The 18,684-nt window shown below is 37.9% G+C and overlaps 1 protein-coding gene across 1 annotated transcript in view; it reads right to left on the bottom strand.

The window, feature by feature from the left end:
- The window catches only part of LOC307164298 (uncharacterized protein), a 138,722-nt gene that overhangs the window by 17,902 nt on the left and 102,136 nt on the right, over positions 1-18,684 (bottom strand). Inside the window, exons 1-2 of the mRNA XM_079880952.1 lie at positions 9,460-9,636; positions 5,508-5,763 (exon numbers count right to left, since the gene is read on the bottom strand). Coding sequence (XP_079737078.1) covers positions 5,508-5,667 — 160 coding nt within the window. The 5' untranslated portion in view covers positions 5,668-5,763; positions 9,460-9,636. Of the gene's footprint in view, positions 1-5,507; positions 5,764-9,459 lie in introns of the transcript that reaches the window.

Genomic DNA, 18,684 nt, shown 5'->3' with positions numbered 1-18,684 from the left:
GTGTGTGTGTGTGTCAAGGCAGCCCCCGCTGCTCGTTGAGCACAGTAACTGCAGGGTGTTCTGTGCTTTTGAGTCTCCAAACACCACAAAAGTCTCCAATAACACCAGTGAAAGTGGCTAGATTTGTCGCAAGTCGCTTTTGATAAAAAAGTATTTTTCTCTCAACCTGTAGCCTACTCGCGCCTAATCTTCAGTGTAATTAGATTAATGTAATAATTACTATCTTTAGAAAGTATTGGTCTACTTATTACTAATTACTAAATCCCATGTCAACCTCAACCACTTGAACAATACAAGGAGAGACAAGAAACTGCACTTTTAATGCTTTCAAATAAACAATATACAATTGCATGAACTATTCTTGATTTGACCAAAGTGTGTAGAGGGAGAAGGTTACATAAAAAATATACCTTTTAAAAATGTATGTTAAATCCACTATTGTTTTATACAGAATTGTTCTCTATAGTCTATGCAGTAGCCTATTTAATGTAATTACATCAGATTTTATTTTAAATTACAGAAGAATTAAGAGTTATCCCTTTAATTAAATCACAATATTTAGATTACTTGGTAATTAATTACACCCAACACTGTATAACAGTAATTCCTCTTTGTTTGGCGCTGTTGCTATGGTGACTCGTAATATCTGTGCTCCATTGATAATGGCTTTTTATAGTTGTGGTGCACGCGCTTAACTCAGAGTAGGTCAACTCAGAGTTGATTGAACTAACTCATTTCAGCTGTTCTGAAACCGCAAACTCAGAGTTTCCCATCTCAGAGTAAGTCAACTCAGAGTTCAAGTTTTAACTCAGAGTTGGTTGAACCTCCTTATTGAAACAGGCCCCTGATGTTAACAAGCAGAATCACTGAAGGAGAAAATCTCAAATTGTAAGTTACCGTTATGACGATCAATGGTTGCTTTAGTTGGACTCTTGAACCATATATTATTAACTTTAGATTTTGTTTGGCTGTTGTTTCTGAATTATAATCACCAGTTGAACAAAGAATAAAGTGATCTGATGGTGTTGGTTTTGTTATGACAATCATCATTTGAACTTGATCACTGAACTCATTAAAATCCTTCTTTCTGACTTCGATTTATGTTGTTGGTTAGTGAATCTGCATAAATGCCCAGAATTTTTGATATAATATAAAGGATTTCTTAAAAGTTGTTAAAAAAAAAAAAAAAAAAAAAATCTTTCTTTTACACACAGAAGTCAAGATTCAGTCTATGCATCTCAACAATGGTGAGGAGCAGAATATTCAGTTAGGAAAAGTAAATTACAGACAATTCAGATCATAATTTATTCATACCGCAATGCATGATGGCAGCCATTAATGAGCTGTGATTGGTGGCAGCCACTGCAACATGCTTTATTATTGTCACCATTGTTGAGATTCACAGGCTGATTATTGATGTCTGTGTTTTAAATGAATTTATCTGAATTAGTGGTGGAAATTTTGATTCTTTCCAGAGACTCGTTCATTTTCAGTTCGTTCACCAAAATGATTCGTTCAGACTCGTTCACTGATTCGTTCAGTGACAATTTCTTCATAAATACTGCAGCAGGTGGCGAAAAAGAGTGTATTTTATGATATGTTTTAACGAACGTATTTACTTGTTAAAAAAAACTGATTTGGCTTTGTTAAAATTTGTGCCTTATTTACTAAATTAATAAAATAAGTCTAAATAAGAGGTTCAGATGACCAAAACAAGGTTTTCTTGCATAATTAACATTTTAATTGTTTGGTCAGACATACACATTCATAAATCTGGGATTATATTAAACGTTGAGTTATGTTATGTATGTTAAATATGATAAACAATTATACGCACACCTATAACTGCGCTTTGAATGAGATTGAATCACATGCTAAATGACCGATCTACCCAGTACTCTCATTCACGAACGAAAGTACCAGTTTGATCAATTCGTTCACGAACGAGATCTCTCTCTCGTTCAGACTCAAAACAGAGCGATCTCGGTCAGTGACGGGCGTATTCGTTCAGTAGATCCAACCAATTACATGCCCCTTCACAGCCCTAACTGAAATGTTATTTGCTAACGTTACGCAAATGAGACCTAACCCAGTGGTTCCCAAACCTGTCCTGGAGGACCACCAACACTGCACGTTTTCTTTTTCTCCATAGTCAAACACACCTGATTCAACTCATCAGCTCATTAACCCATGTGATAATGAGCTGATGAGTTGAATCAGGTGTGTTTGACTAGGGAGAAAAAGAAAACGTGCAGTGTTGGTGGTCCTCCAGGACAGGTTTGGGAACCACTGAGTCCTAACCAATACTGTCATATTTTTTGGTTTGTTTTAGTTTTTAGAGAAGTGCATATGACATGAATAAAACGTAATTAATTCATTTTTGATCATACAAAATGAACAAGTAGTAAAGTAAATTTTTCAAAGTGCAAAATACCACAAAACTAAGTCTAAAACACACAAACAAAAAAAAAGCAAAGCAGGTAAAGAGAAGTGTAAATTTAAATCAAGTAAACCGTCAAGTACAAAATGACAATGTTAATTTGTCTTTGTTATATTTAACCATGCTTGCGTTATTAAACTGTTTTCATTAATGGTAAAGTGTTAATTTCCTTCTTTGATGCAAATATGCTGACTACACAAACCCATCTCTATCGGTTCGCCACCATTATCGTTCAAACAACTGGTTCTTTTCGTTCACGAACGACATGTACCAGTTCGTTCACGAGAAGATCTCTCTCTCGTTCAGACTCAAAACAAAAGCAACTCGGTCACAGTCAGTGAAGGGCGTATTCGTTCACTACATCCAACAAATCACATGCTCCGTCACATCTCATACTCGAACGCTATTGGCTTGAGGTTTAGTCATTCTTGACAGGTTGAAAACACAGAGCTATCCAGTTCACTGAGCTGCGCATGCGCTGCAATAGACCAACGCTACTTTTGCGTCATCGAAGGGTAATGCCCCTTTTTGGGGGAAAACAAACAGATTCCCCTGAGAACAGAACTCGCTCGCTCTAGACCTGCAAAGTTTCTTGATAGCAAAAATCGCACAAACATACACTCTCTTTGGACTATTCAGACATCTACCACTATCTCGTGGAATCACCAAGTAAGTAGCCTATTTTCTTTTGTCATTAACACACTCATAGTATGACAAACTAGACGATGAGGCCATGTCAAGAGGAGTCGGTGGTTTACTTGGATCATATTTCACTTGATTTAAGCTATTGACATAGTTTTGTTGTCGACTAACTATAACTTACTAGTTAGAAAGACGAAGCTGCTAGCAGCTACGTGATTAACGTTAGCTCTCACTAGGCACGCTACCTTGGCTGTTAACTGATTTTACTGTTGAAATAGTGGCAGGCTAGGACTAAAGTGGACTTGGCTGGTTTCTGCTTGTGTCTAGAAAGTGCTAGGACTTTGAAAGTTGTAAAAAGGTTTACAGTGTACGGCAAAATATGTATGGGGCATGTTTTTCATTGTCTCTACCCCACTTACGGACTATTTATGTTTTTAGCCTCTGACATGATTGTTCTGATTACAGTGTTTGAGGGTTTCTTACTAGTATAGCTAGTCGACAACAAAACTGTCAATAGCTTAAATCAAGTGAAATATGATCCAAGTAAACCACCGACTCCTCTTGACATGGCCTCATCATCTAGTTTGTCATACTGTGAGTGTGTTAATGACAAAAAAATAGGCTAACGTTACTTACTTGGTGATTCCACGAGATAGTGGTAGATGTCAGAATAGTCCATATTTGGCCACTGCGTGGGGTCATTAATCCAGTTTTCGACCATTTCAAAGGGACACCTCTGTAACTCCCTATCCAGTAGCTTCTTTAAGTACCGCTCACGGTCCTCGGCCGGCAAAGAGAGTGTATGTTTGTGCCATTTTTGCTATCAAGAAACTTTGCAGGTCTAGAGCGAGCGAGTTCTGTTCTCAGGGGAATCTGTTTGTCTTCCCCCAAAAAGGGGCGTTGCCCTTCGATGACGCAAAAGTAGCGTTGGTCTATAGCGCCGCGCGGCGGTGGAGGGAGGAATTTCAGTGAACGAGAAATATGAGTCAATGGATTACGTGAACGAGAACGATTCGTTCACCTAAAAGATTCGTTCAAAAAGAACGATTCGTTCACGAACGTAACATCACTAATCTGAATGTCTTTTGGTCAGAACAATGTTTATTAAATATTTAGAATTATAAGTAAAGTACTGATAATCATAGGCTGAAGAATCACTAAACTGCTGCTAACAAGTTAAACCAAACTACCTCAATAAGTTTCCTTTTTCAGATCACAGCATGATTATGTCAAAACATAACCAACACTATAAGATAACATTTTACTTTGTTAATTTAACTGTTATAAATCAATAACAGCAGACAAACAACAGTAAATATTAAAGTAAACATATAATGGTCTAGAGCCCAAACTAAAGCAAACACCCATCACCTTAATGGTAACTTACAATTTGTGATTTTCTTCTTCAGTGATTCTGCTTGTTAACATCAGGTGTCTTCAATAATGCTCAATCATCACTAAATTAATCACTTAATTATCTCCTCGGCCCTAAATGCCGCTTCATCTTAAAGCAGGTGATGGTGATTTACTACTAATCAAGGAACCGGCTTTACTGACGAGATGCGCATAACAATATCGCGATTTAAATCGCCCAGCCCTAATAAAAATTATAAATCATACAAAAACAAAACCATATTCATAGACCATAACTCGTTAGTCAGCTAGAAAAATGTATTCTAGAGGAGCATTTTGATAATTATATGCATCAAATTACATAATGCATTATAATTTTTAATGTTCGATTTTTAATGCATGTTTTAATAAATCAGTAAAGTTTTTGTGACAGCCACCATTTAAATGTGTATATTTAAAGGTAGAAATATGATTATGTAATTGTAAAGTTAGTATAACTTTATTATTATAAAAAACATCCTTGAATGTAATTTAAGTGTTTGTATACAAATCAGTAAATGTTAACCTTCAATATTATAGTAATGTAGTACCAACTGACTCCCATGTGTAGTTTACAGCATTATTTGAGAGATTTTCTTTCCCTGCCATGTACTTTATCTCAGTATATCCAAAACAATCGATATCGAATCGCAAGCTTGTGAACAGAAATCTAATCTAAAATTGAGAACTGTCAAAATGTTTCGTAACATGGTTGAAAAAATGAAAGCCAGTTATAATTGTAAAATAAAACAGCTAAAATATTTAGATGGACCTGATATTGACAATCAATATAACAGATTCTCAAACCTCCCTTTACTGACCATTTGTTGTAAACAAACAAGTTTGTGCCATTTCATTTAATTTATCAATATGATAAGTTCTCAAACTTCGCTTTACTGACCATTTTTGAAAACCCCAAATTAAACCATTTCATTTCATAGTTTAACTGTTTATCTAAAACTGATGAAGTGTTTGAGTCTTTCTAACATGAATGTTCTTCAGCATCATGAATGAATGAAGAATAAACACCAACCTCTTTGTTCTTCAGGATCTTCAGTGTGTTTCATTCTGCAGGGTTCTGGATCACTCATGTTCTCAATTTCCTCTTTAATAAACTCAGTCTTTACAGATTTCAGCTCTTCCTGATGCATTGTGCTCGTCTTCACTTGTAGCTGATGGGAATATTCCAGCATTTATTGGAGAATTGCAGTGGGAGGAGATTCACTGATGATGAATTTCACTGTGGGAGGAGCTTCACTGATGATGTGACTGCAGTGGGAGGAGCTGATCTGCAAAAATCAAAGTTATCAGTTACGGAGTTTGTTTTAATACTAAATTACATTTAGGCATTTAGCCTATGTCTTTATCTCTTTATAGAAACCAACAATTACTCTCCGTCTATTGACCAGTGAAATGAGCTTCAAGTGTCAATTTACAGGAGATCTGAAGACATCAGCATAATAAATGAGGTGAAAACAGGAACTATTGTCATGAAATAAAGAGTGTTTTCAGCAGATCTGTTAATATTGATGAGCCTCAGACTATCAACACTCATTCAACAAGCCATTCAGGATCATCAGCAGATCATCTCACTTTATTCTGAGTGTTTGCTGTTAGAAACACATTATTTGAGTCAGGATAGATGATAAAAGCTTATAAAACTGCTCTATTAAAAGATAATACTGTTATTTTCTCTCAATATGACATGGATAAAACATCAATAATAAAAAGACAAACACTAATGTCACTCATCTTCAAACACTACAGCAACATGAACTGAAACATGGTTTGCTTTTATTTATTTATTTATAGAAATACATTGTAATTAGGCTAGATCTCTAACACATAACAATTTTTATGTGCAGAAACTGACAATCATCATGATTTATCAAGCGACGAGAATACTTTTTTTAAGCAAATCATTATTGGGTGAACTAACCTTTAATTGTTCAGTTGAGGTTTATTTGTGTACTCTATTACTCAAGTCTCTTATTTCACTACACTGTGGCTGCACTTAGTGCTTTTAAAGGACTACTTAGATCAAAGAGTATAGAAGTAACAAGAGGCGAAACTCAACAGAACGTTCCATTGCAACAAACTCACCCATGCGCAGAGCTGCAGCTCCGCCATCTTGGACTGAACGCAACACAGCTGTCATAGGATTGAACGATACCGGTTCAAATTCAAAAGCAGTTAAATGAACTAAAAAGTAGTTTCAAGTTTTTAATATCTCTAGAGCAGTCATCCCATGTCTCACGGAAGATCCGGGAGTCTCCCGCATATTGATAGCGGCTCCCTGATGCCCGCAAATTAACTAAAATCACCCGGAATCTAGAGCGAGCGAGCAAGAGCGCGCAGCTCCAAACCGTGTAACGTTAGAGCACACGACTGAAAGGGTGAGGGAGCGAGATATCAGCATATCAACCTAAAATATGGAACACAACTTGTTCAGATTTTTTGCTTTTATTTTCTTGCAGTTCTAAAGTAAAATATATTTTGTAATATATATATATTTTATATAAAATATAAATAATTATATTTTTAAATTTGTACATTTTAATAAACTCAAATTTATATAACTTTTTTCTGTTTCACTTTCATAATTTATTTCACTTCAACAATAATCTGACAAATTAAAACAAGACCAACCATAGGTCTAAATTCCAAAGCATTCTTGAATTAACGTTACAACCATTTAAGTTTGGATGATTTTCATGTTTATGCGAAAAAAAGGTGACAGTTAAAGGGTTAATTTAGTGATAACAATGAATTAATAAAGCGATCATTCGCCAGGTTAGGTGTTCATATATCTCTGAAAGTATGCGATTTAAAAAGCCCATTTCGAGTCTTCACAATTTCGACCAAATACATAACATTAGCAAACTGTTACTGCGGTTATGGGATAGCTTTCATTAACATTACAGCACCTGTTATCGTTGACGTTAGCTCACTTTAAAGTTAATAAAACCTTTTCTACTTTACCTCTCTGGATCTTTGGGGGATCTATGAAATGCTAGTTGATTGGTTGTACACTGGTAGTTGTTGCAGTTGATGGCAGAACACTGTTTTTTTCTTTGTTTCCAATTATTTCCAGACATAATGTTAATGCTGAACAGTAGTTGTGCTAACGGTAAAGCCGTTGGTTCAGTCCAAAATGGCGGCCGCGCTACCGAAGCGCCACCTAGTGGCTGTTATCAAAACTGCAACGGAGTTTCGCCTCTTGTTACTTCTATTGAGAGTGAGGAGTCACGTGCCGACTTGGGTTGATTTGGGCGGGGTCTGAGCCTGTCGGCCATGATGGAAGGAGACGCTATCGGTTGCCAGGGGCAACGCCTTCAGAACTACACAGAAGCGCGACTAAACATTCCAGAGCTCTTTCATTTTTGCGCATTTATTAGGCTATTTATTATTTCAGCGGGACACAGACTGATCTACGAATACGAAAAAGAAAAGGAAGAAAGTAAAGCAATGCAAAAAGATAAAGCGAAAGAAAAGGGACCTTACAGGAACAAGCTCACACCAAGCGCAAAACAGCGGTATTTTTAGAGAAGATAACATGAGATATAATTCGTCTTGTGTTGACCTAACGGGCGATCTTTGGTCTTGTGAATCTTGTTCCCTGGCCAAACTGAGGGCTAAGTGAAATTTCATAACTTTATATTTAGGCTATTTAACTTTACCGTTGTTGTAATGTTAGACTAGAGCGCTGACTTTGTATGTTTGACTGAATCGTTTGCTTTATTTCTTATTGTATAGCTTCTTGTACTTTTTACTTATAGGCTACTTACTTTTATAATGGCTATTATTGATAAAACTGAAATTCAACAAAAAGAGACATTGTTTAGTTTTGTATTTTTTTTTTAAATTTTATTACAGTGATGATCAGAGTACAAATGCACATAATATATTGCCTGAACCATATTAATAAGTTTAATATTTTTAAAATTTAAACGAAAAGAACCATTTAAATATAACAATTAAAAAAAAAGTTTTGTTATAAATATGCTAACGTTACATGTAGTGAATATAATAAATATGCGTTGCCTGAACCACATTTGTGTAATGTTTAAGATTTCTTTAAATGAAAACGAAAAGAGGCATTGTAGTGTTTTATAACATATTTCGTTTTATTGTTGCCTAAAATGTACATACAGAGTGAGATAACCGGAGTAGCAGAGCGAGCTGAGTGACGCGCGTCCTCGGGAGTCATTCTCCTGAGCTGGACTTGGCATTGAAGTCCGAACTTTGCGTACTTGCTATTGAGAAATGCCTAATGTCGGCGCTTGGCTTCTTGTGACAAACACTGGAGCAGTTTTTACTTCCAGGCATGGTAAAACAGTGCGGAATTGCGAAAACCTCTACTACCGAGTTAACAACACACGTAAACAATGATGTTTTGCCGCTGGAATCCTGCCAACATGGCGGATCGAGGGGAGGGGCTCTATACCGTGACGACAACTCCTCACTCTCAATACTCTTTGCTTAGATTGAGTATAAATTACTGTTGCACTTTTCGCCTAAATAATGTATTACTGTCAAAATACTCTAGTTCACTGTATATATTTGTTCATGTTTTATCAAGGGATAAGTCTGAAACAAGGCATAAAATAATTATATCATGGCTACAGGTAACGTTACATTAAACATGGTTCTGTGTAAACACTTTCTTTACTGTGGTAAACCATGTTAGTCTCGTAATGTGCTCATATTCTGACGACAGATATTTGGCTACATTTGTTTTGTGTGTGTGTGTGTGTGTGTGTGTGTGTGAGAGAGAGAGAGAGAGAGAGAGAGAGGGGGCCAAATAATCCCTTCGAAGATAGTAATGTTGAGTTTAAACGATTGTATGTAACGTTACTCAATTGTATTTGCGTGTTGTAACATAAACAGTAGCATTAGCATAAGCAGTAGCATTTACAAATAACCGCATATATAAAAAGTATCCAAAAAGTATAAGACATCTACACAAAAAAAACATACGTTACCTCTCTGAAACGTCGTGTAACAGCCGTTCGTGCACAAGATCTGCTTGATTCCTCTCCACTAATATTCCCTAAATCTGATTCGGGCTGAAATGGATAAGGCAATATAATTGACGCCTGTGTTTAAAACACCGGAGCACATGCAACTGCTGTTATGGTAACGGCGTGACGTTTCCGGACAGCGTGAACTAGGCGGTAAGCGAATCACAACACAGACTGGGCAAAGCTGACCAATCAGAGCCCATCGTGTATTTATGAGGGAGAGGCTTCTTATAACCAGGAAATCATCAGACCGTTTTAGGAGAAGGGAAACAGCGGTGCAGAATAAAGGTAAATTATGTGAAAAAATATTTTGTTTTTGTTTTTTGTTGTTTTAATTAAGCATTTAATTATCTCTGACTCCAATATAAGTAATCTGACTCCATTAAGTGTGTCTGTCCTGTAGACACAGCAAAATGTGTAAAGACGGGCATACACATGTGCGATTTTCGTCCGATTTTGAGCCGAATTCTGACTCGTGCGACTCTTTTTCGGGTCGGGCCGATTTTCAGCTTTGTCGTGCAGTGTACAGGGGGAAACGAGAGGCGATTAACCTCTCTCCTCTCCCTCTGCCCTACTCAGTGTTTTCGTTTTTTCCCCCACTGCGCCTGCGCGAAAACAGAAGTTTCATCTGCAGCAAAGATTAAAATAAATAAATAAAAGAGGGAGATCCTAGTTCTTACCTCCAGTTCGTGTTGAAAAATGGATTAACGATTACCCACATCTTCCAAGCCAGCTGCGATGTACACTTTGCCTCTTTTATTAATTTGTTAAACAATGTTTTTGAAATAAAGCTGTTTTTAATTTCCATTGATTGATTATTGCAGTGTTCGGACATATTATAGACTGTTCATAATTGCCTATAATTCATTGTAATCGACCTAAATGTTTTAGTCAATTTTCAAAGAGGATGAGTAAGCTTCTATGTAATATTTTATTATCCTCACAGCAAGTTGGTTATGACGTGATGCGCTATGAAATTATTGCGTGGAAATTTAATTTGAATAGCCTATCAATTTAATAATAAAGTATAGCCTTGGCATTCCCTACTACTAATAATAATAATAATAATACAATAATACTACTAATAATTTAATACTTAAATTGGAAATGCTAAATCATCTTGATATTGATAGCTGATGCTTGTTTTGACAATATATCTGGATACATGATATAATCTATAGGCGCAACCTGGCACGAGGGCTCATCGCGCTGATTACAGGGATGACATTAGTTACAAAGTGCTCTGAACCTGCCCCAAAAAAATCATCCACATGGCATGCCAGTATTCCTGTCACCTCAGACTGCTCTTTCTGCCAATAAAACACTGCAGGATCAACCCGTGACATTTTACCACCACTGTTCAGCATGAGTTCTTTGACCTTGTTGTACCAGTAGAGGGAAGCGTCTGCAAGTCCATATACAAACATTTCTTTAGTTTCCACAACGCATTGTCCCCGACTGCTTCTGGTGGGGGACGAATGTAAATGTCTCCAGAGAGTTCCATTCCCTGCAAAAAGGCAGACTTAATATCCATAGAATTTACTTTCCAATTGTTTTGACAAATAACAGCTAACAGCAGCCTGAGTGACTCTGATGCACATGTGGGAGAATCTTTTTGTAATTCATGAATATTGAATTCTTCAAAACCTCTCGCCACAAGGCAAGCTTTAGGAACAATACCATTAGAAGTTTCCTTCAACGTACAGACCCATCTAGTAGAAATACATTTTTGACCCTTGTGGAGTCAAGTACATTTGTATAGCGCTCAGTCGGGGGCCAGTTCTCCTCTGGCGTTTATGAACTAGAGGTCGGATTTAACTGTAAGATTAAAAGTATTATATGAATGCCTGGCTGAAGAGATGCGTCTTTAATCTAGTTTTAAACTGGGAGAGCAAGTCTGAGCAACGAACAGTATCAGGAAGGCTATTCCAGAGTTTTAGAGCTAAATGTGAAAATGCTCTCCCTCCTTTGGTGGATCTGGATATCCTAGGTATGGTATACTTGTCTGTGACCTCTTCATATACATTATTATTTTGCCAGTTTTCAATCTCTTGCTGTTTAGCAGCATCAAAAGAGATGTCTTTGGTAATGAGTACATCAGCATCGGTGTTTTCACCTTCAGTGAGAAGATCATCAACATGTGACATGTCTAAAGCTTCCTTTTGACCCTCGCTGCCATTTGGTTTAAGATACTGCACATTGTCAGTTTTTATATTGCCCTTTTGCTTTTCCTGCTCTGCCTAAAACTCTGGCAGTGTGCTTAGTACCATCATCTCTGTTTGTAAATGTCACTGTCTGACCTGTTCTCAGTTTGACACCAGTGGAACCCACTATTAGTAGCATCACTCTCTGTCTCATTAGTTTGTCTCACGTCTTCTCTATCATCTGTTTCTGTGTTTTCAGGGATTTGCACGTCTCCATTAACACTCATTTCATCATCTGAATTCTCTAACACATCCGTGTGTATTACGTTTTCATTTTCTTTACTATTTTCAGGAATATCAGGTAGTACAGGTTTATCCTCATCCTGTGCATTAATTTTATTCAGCCTGGACTGGTGTACTCTGACAAGAATCCCACCATGTCTGATAAACACTACAGAGCCATCCTGACCGATAACTACAGCAGGGCCTTTCCACTCTGTACTGTCTGCTTTTTTGTAGTAGACTCTGTCTCCTGTCTCATACTTTTCATCTGTAGGCCTGAGCTGCTTTCGTAAAGCTCTTCTTATTCTTTCTGAGCATTCCACCTCTGTGAATGCTCTTCTGGAAGCATGCAATGCTGCTAGGTGCTGTCCTACTCTAGTACTCATAGAAGTGCTCTCTAAAGCAGGCAGTTTATCAAGCAAAACGGAGGGAAGATTAGGACTGTGACCAAACACAAGCTGGTGTGGACTATAACAATGCACATTGATCATACTGTTTGTGGCCATTAGAGCCCAGTCTATTTTGTAGACATCTCTGCTGTGACAACAAGGACTGGGCTTGGTCCTGCTATATCTTTGACATACCTCACAGTCACGGATGATCTCTTGCAGAATAACTGGACAGTCTTTGTCAGTATTTCCAGAGCTGAGGATGAGCCTCTGCAGCTGGTCTGCGCAGGCATGGCCAAACTGCTTGTGAAGCTTTAGGAGAACTTAACGCTTCTCTTTTGTAGACATCTCTGCTGTGACGACAAGGACTTCACTTTCATTTGTGTCCGCTTCAGTATTACCATCTTTAATGTCAACACAATAGTGTCCCGAACTAGTGAGCTCAAGAGGCACTGGTTGTTTGAACATGACAACTCTGTCATTCTCCATGTCTAAAACAGTTCCTGCTCTCTTTAGAGACATTTTGCTCAGCAGTAAAGGAATATCAACAGGAACAACTTCCGTTTCAATGTGACATTTTGTTAGTCCGATCTTAGCGGGAAGCTTCACCTTTCTGTTGGAGTGTACCACCATCAATCACCCACGCAATAAAAAACTATATGACATCAAAGGTGTGATCACCTGTAACACAAAGAATGTTATCTATTTGCTCAAATGCCCGTGCGGCTTGGCCTATGTTGGTAAAACGACCAGGCCACTGAAAATAAGAATCTCAGAACACAGATCAAATATTCGTAACCATGACATCAAAAGCCCAGTAGCGGTGCATTTTTCACAAGCCTCTCATAACGTTTCCTCTCTCAGATACTGCGGCATTGAACTTGTGAAACAGCCCTCCCATGGAGGAGATGTAAATTGTCTGTTACTCAAAAGAGAAGCACTCTGGATCTATACCCTGGACACTTTAGCTCCAAAAGGGTTGAATGAAGATTTTGACCTGAGGCCATTTCTGTAAATAACTCCTTTAATTGTGTAAATATTGTAAATGTTGTGTTATCGTTTTGCTGACTTGATATATGATATATGTAACACACCTTTGTGGTACCCCTTATGTATCTACATTCTTGCTCATCTATCACGACTGCTTACAGTGGTAGAGACATTTTAAAAAAAAAACTTTCTAGGCTATGCTTTAAGCACTGCAGGCCTTCTCTTAGCCACTTAATATATTTTTAATATATTTTTAATATATTTTTGTATTCATCATGTGATCATGCATGGCTGTATATATGGAGGTGTGTCTCCCCACTTGTTTTCATGTCTGATGAAGGGCTTGGGCCCGAAACGTTACACGTGGTGAGCAATCATTAAAATTGTTAAGGAGCATTTTCTGATGTGCGGACTCATTGTTTACCTTAGTGTACCACTAAACAGAAGATTCTGTTTGCAGCAGTTTGTTTATTTGGCTGTGGCTCAGGTCTTTCATGTAACTATCCAGCCACTTCTCACCACAAACAGTACGTGTGCATGCTAGTGTCAATGATAGCTGATCCCAGTGATTCAGTTAGGAAGATCTCAGAGTCCATCATGACTTTTGTTAACAGTGTAATGTTACACTCTTCCACATTTTCATCTTCTGCTAGCTTTACTTCATTTCTCTGATGAGGACAGTCTTTGGCCCAATGGTACGTGCTCTGACAAATGATGCATTTTGTTCGCATACCATATTTGTCGAGTGGGTTTGTATCTTGCTGTGGCTGCCGCTGTCTGCTCTGGGGCGGGCCGTTGTTCCGTCTGAATTTGTCCCGTGGCCTCTGCTCCGTGAAAAACGCCGCATCTTGAGTCTCGCTGCCGCCGCTTGCTCCACTGGTTTTTCCTCCAAAAATCCGCTTCAACGCTAACTTCATGGATGTGAATGTCAAATCCGTGCATGCTGTAAGTGCTAGCTGCCTACTCTTCTCCTCGAGACAAGCCGTGTCAAGGAGTTTAAACGCTAACACAGCATCAGGCAGTGTCATGTTGTACTTCTTCATGCGGTTGTATCTCTGCTCGAAGTCTATGATGTAGTCCGTCATGGACACCGCACTATCTTTGGAAATCGAGTCGAAATGAGAGTATGCTTCATAAACGCGGTATTTTTCTTCTCTCAAGAATACCGCGTCCAGCTTAGCTAGCAAGGTTTCCATACCGTTGTCTTTGTTCAGATCGTTCGCAGGTATTTCCAAAGCGATCTCTCTGGCTCGCCCCTCGAGCCCCAGCACCACTGCGAGTGCCTGCTTCTTCTTTTCTAAGTCCGTAACAAGTCTCCAAATACTATCTTAATTTTTCCAGCACTCGTATGGTCAGGCTTCGTCAAGCTTAGGCGGTACTCTGTAGTTGGAAACCATCCTCTGCTACCATGAAAAATAGCCAAAGATACAACGTAGTTCCACAGAAAGTTTTATTACTCATCTCACTCACATTGCCGTGCATCCAAAAACAGGAAATAATACAAACCAGTCTCCCAGACTCTCGCGATAATACAACAAACCAGTCTCGCAGACTCTTGCGATAATACACTCCCTCGCACATGAAGTTAACAGAAACTGAACCCAATATTTATCCAAATGAGTCGATATTGAATCAAGATCGGAATCAAATCACAAGAATTTAATTGTGAAATTTGTGTCAAGCAATAATAAAAACAAAGTCATTGTACCATGTAGTAACATGTTTTCACTAAGCTTACATAAGCTTACTTTTGTATTAGTTACTAAATGCTTTGACAATCACAATAACCTTATTGCGATGCTAGTTTTTTTAGTGATGAGTCTAATGCGACGGGCCCTTAATAATTAAAGTTTTTCATAAAATAAATGAAATCTCATTCTAAAAGTTGGTGTCAGAAAAAATTACATTAGATAATTGTGTCGTTGATCAACTATATTTAATAGTTCTCACTACAGAAACATGGTATTTGTGTTTTTAATGCTTTGAAAAATAACAATTGGAATATCAATGTACCTCAATCATGAAAAGTTTCAGGGACATATAATTGATTTATAAAAATGCATAAAAGTGGTTGTAATATTTTATAGCTGTTATCTACTTTTACATCAGGTTGCTATTACATCAGGGCTCACTTTTATGTCTTTTCACTTTATATTTCTCTCTTTCAGTTATGTACTAAAAATTTAACTTCTTTTTCTTTCTTCACATTTCATTTCAGACCTGATGGAAGTGAAGGAGGAGAGTGAAGAACTGAGTGAAGTAGAGGAGGAACATCATGTCAAACCTGGAGAAAAACCTTTGAGTCGCTCAAAGACTAAAAAGACATTTTTAAAGAAAAGAAGAGCCAAGAAATCTTTCACCTGCACTCAGTGTGGGAAGAGTTTCACAACCAAACAAAATCTTGAGATTCACATAACAATTCACACCGAGGAGAGAAGCTGTTCATGTGTGAACACTGTGAAAAGAGATTCACAGACAAAAAATCTCTTGAGATTCACGAGAGTTCACACTGGAGAGAAGCCGTTCACATGTGATCAGTGCGGGAAGAGTTTCACTCAAAAATCAAATCTTAAGGAACACATGAAGATCCACACTGGAGAGAAGCCGTACGCGTGCCATCAATGTGGAAAGACTTTCATAACCAAATGTAATCATGAGCATCACATGAAGATCCACACCGGAGAGAAGCCGTTCACATGTGATCAGTGTGGCAAAACATTTCTTAAGTCATCAAACCTGAAGACACACCTGACAGTTCATATGAAGGAGAAGCCACATTCATGTTCTGTATGTGGAAAGAGCTTTTCACTGCTGCAATCTTTACATGCACATCAGAAAACTCATACTGGTGTGAGAGAGTACGTGTGCTTTGAGTGTGAAAAGACTTTTATTACAGCAAACTGTTTAAAACCGCACCAGAGAATTCACACTGGAGAAAAACCTTACAAGTGTTCACACTGTGACGAGATTCAGTGGTTCATCATCTCTGAAAAGACATGAGAGGATCCACACTGGAGAAAAACCTTACAAGTGTTCACACTGTGACGAGATTCAGTGGTTCATCATCTCTGAAAACACATGAGAGGATCCACAGAAGAGAAGCTGCACACGTGTGATCAGTGTGGAAAGAGTTTCTCTTTTAAAATTCACCTGAAGATACACATGAAGATCCATACAGTGGAGAAACACATCAACACACAGTCACAGTTCATCTTTATGTGCTGAGAAGCAAAAGCTGTGTCCTCCAAAGGCCGAATTTGAAGGCCGATTGCGTCACAGCGGTGCGAACGAGACCGAGAGGAGGAGCTGATAGAGTTAGTTCGGGAGGACATGAAGTTTCAGAGAGAGACAGAGGAGATCACAGGAGAACAGGGAGAGAATTAACATATTGTTTTCTCTTCTTGACAGTTTAAATATACTTTTGCTTAATTAAAATTAGTAAAATTAAAAATCGTATACACTATTTTTATGCAAGTTATAGTTTATAAATGAAACACAAAATAATTTCTGTGAATTGTTTATTTTTGTATTGCAAGTTATGACTTAAATGTAATAAAGAAATTATTCTGTAATTTTCTTGTCAATGAGTTTGTATATTTGATACAAAATAAATTGTTCTAAACATTTTTACTTACAGTACTTTTTACAACTATTTACAAGATAAGTTACATTTAAAATACAAAAAACTAAATAAGAGTATAAAATAAAATAAATAAAATAAACAGTATACATAAAACAGATTGAAATAAAAAAAATTCTGTAGACTGTTATTGAGCTGAGCAGGAGATCCGAGATGAGCTGCACAATAGAGACGCTGGTAAAGCCTCAGCCGGTGGGACATCATCTGGGATCAGTGCATATTTACACTGTCCACCAAAAAACTAACAAAATGTATTGTCAAATTAACAAATTGTTGCTAGCTGTGTCCCGGGAGTTGTACAATGGGACAGTCTGGTTTTGTCACCTAGCAATCCATAGAGGCGCCTCGTAGAGGGGGCTCTAGCGGAAGTGATGGTCTCAACTATCACCTGTGGTAGGTCACCTGGAACCTTCGAGTCCCGTCCAGTGACCAGACATGGAGTTTCCAGAGGTCCGGACACGGGTGTCATAGGGTGCCCCGTCTCTGAGAGAGCAGGTCCTCTCTCGGCTGCATGGGTCAAAGACTTTGGTCTAGGTCGGCTGCATGGTTGAGCAGGCCCGGAATATAAATGGCACGAAGTGACCTAAGATGCTTCTGACTACAAAGTAGGAGATGGCGAGCGAGTTGTGACATGTGGTGGGAGCGTAGTCCACCTTTACGCAACCATCCTGATGGATGATGTACGTGTTGCAGTGCTGTCTGTACAGACCAGTACGTGCTTGCCTAGTAGCGGTGTCTTGAAGCGGCCGAGTGCAAGATATACTGCTAACAACATGAGGCAGTTGATGTGCCAATGCAGTTGAGGCCCCATCCACAGACCTGCAAATGCATCGCAGGTCATGTGACAGGAACCAACCAATCATCCCTTTCCATAACAACATTGAAAGCACAGTCAACATGAAGGATGGGGGTGCACCCAAACACTACTAATAAATATAAGCTAATGTGTAAATGTCAGTAATTTATCTTTCTTGACTCATTCTTTTTATAAAAAAAATATTTAAAGGCTGAAATATGAGGTTTATCTTTGTATAAAACCTTTTTTGTCAACTTTATTTGAACTTGTTGCAACATGTTGCAAGACACTCTTTTAAAATCTGGCCATCATTTTAAATGGTATTATAATGTTAAGGAAACAAAAAGTGCATATTGATGCTAATCAATTTGTTATTTGCTGTTTTTCGACATAAAACTTGTTGAATTTACTTCATTCTGTAGTAACAGGATTCTGTGATAACCATGATCATTTTGGCCACTTTAATCATCTCATCATTTCCTCTCTAGTTATGATCAATTATGATCAACTAAAATCAACAATAATTGTGTTTTTACAGTATAATATGCAAAAGTACACAGAAAATATCTACCTCTCCCTCTCTCACACACACACACACACACATCAGATAATCCTAGATAGATAGATAGATAGATAGATAGATACTCTAATGATCCCTAGTAATTGTTGAGTTCATGCGCGTGATCATAGGTACTAAACATATGCGCTTGAACTCGACAATTGATTACTATGGACTTCGACCGAAAACAGGACGTAAATACAGGTATGAGCGCTGGCTGAATAAACATAATTTTTATTAATATCTTTCACATCTACTGCAGTCAGATTGACCCGTGTTTACTCCGAAGCAATCACTCACATTGGCTGTGCAATTGAAATGACACATCAAGGATGTTAAGAGCAGTGTTGTGCCTGAACGCGTTCATTGAACGATAGTTCATGAAC

This window comes from Squalius cephalus (genome assembly GCF_949319135.1).
Source record: "Squalius cephalus genome assembly, chromosome: 1".
Classification (NCBI taxonomy): domain Eukaryota; kingdom Metazoa; phylum Chordata; class Actinopteri; order Cypriniformes; family Leuciscidae; genus Squalius; species Squalius cephalus.
This window is presented reverse-complemented; position numbering and strand designations above follow the sequence as displayed.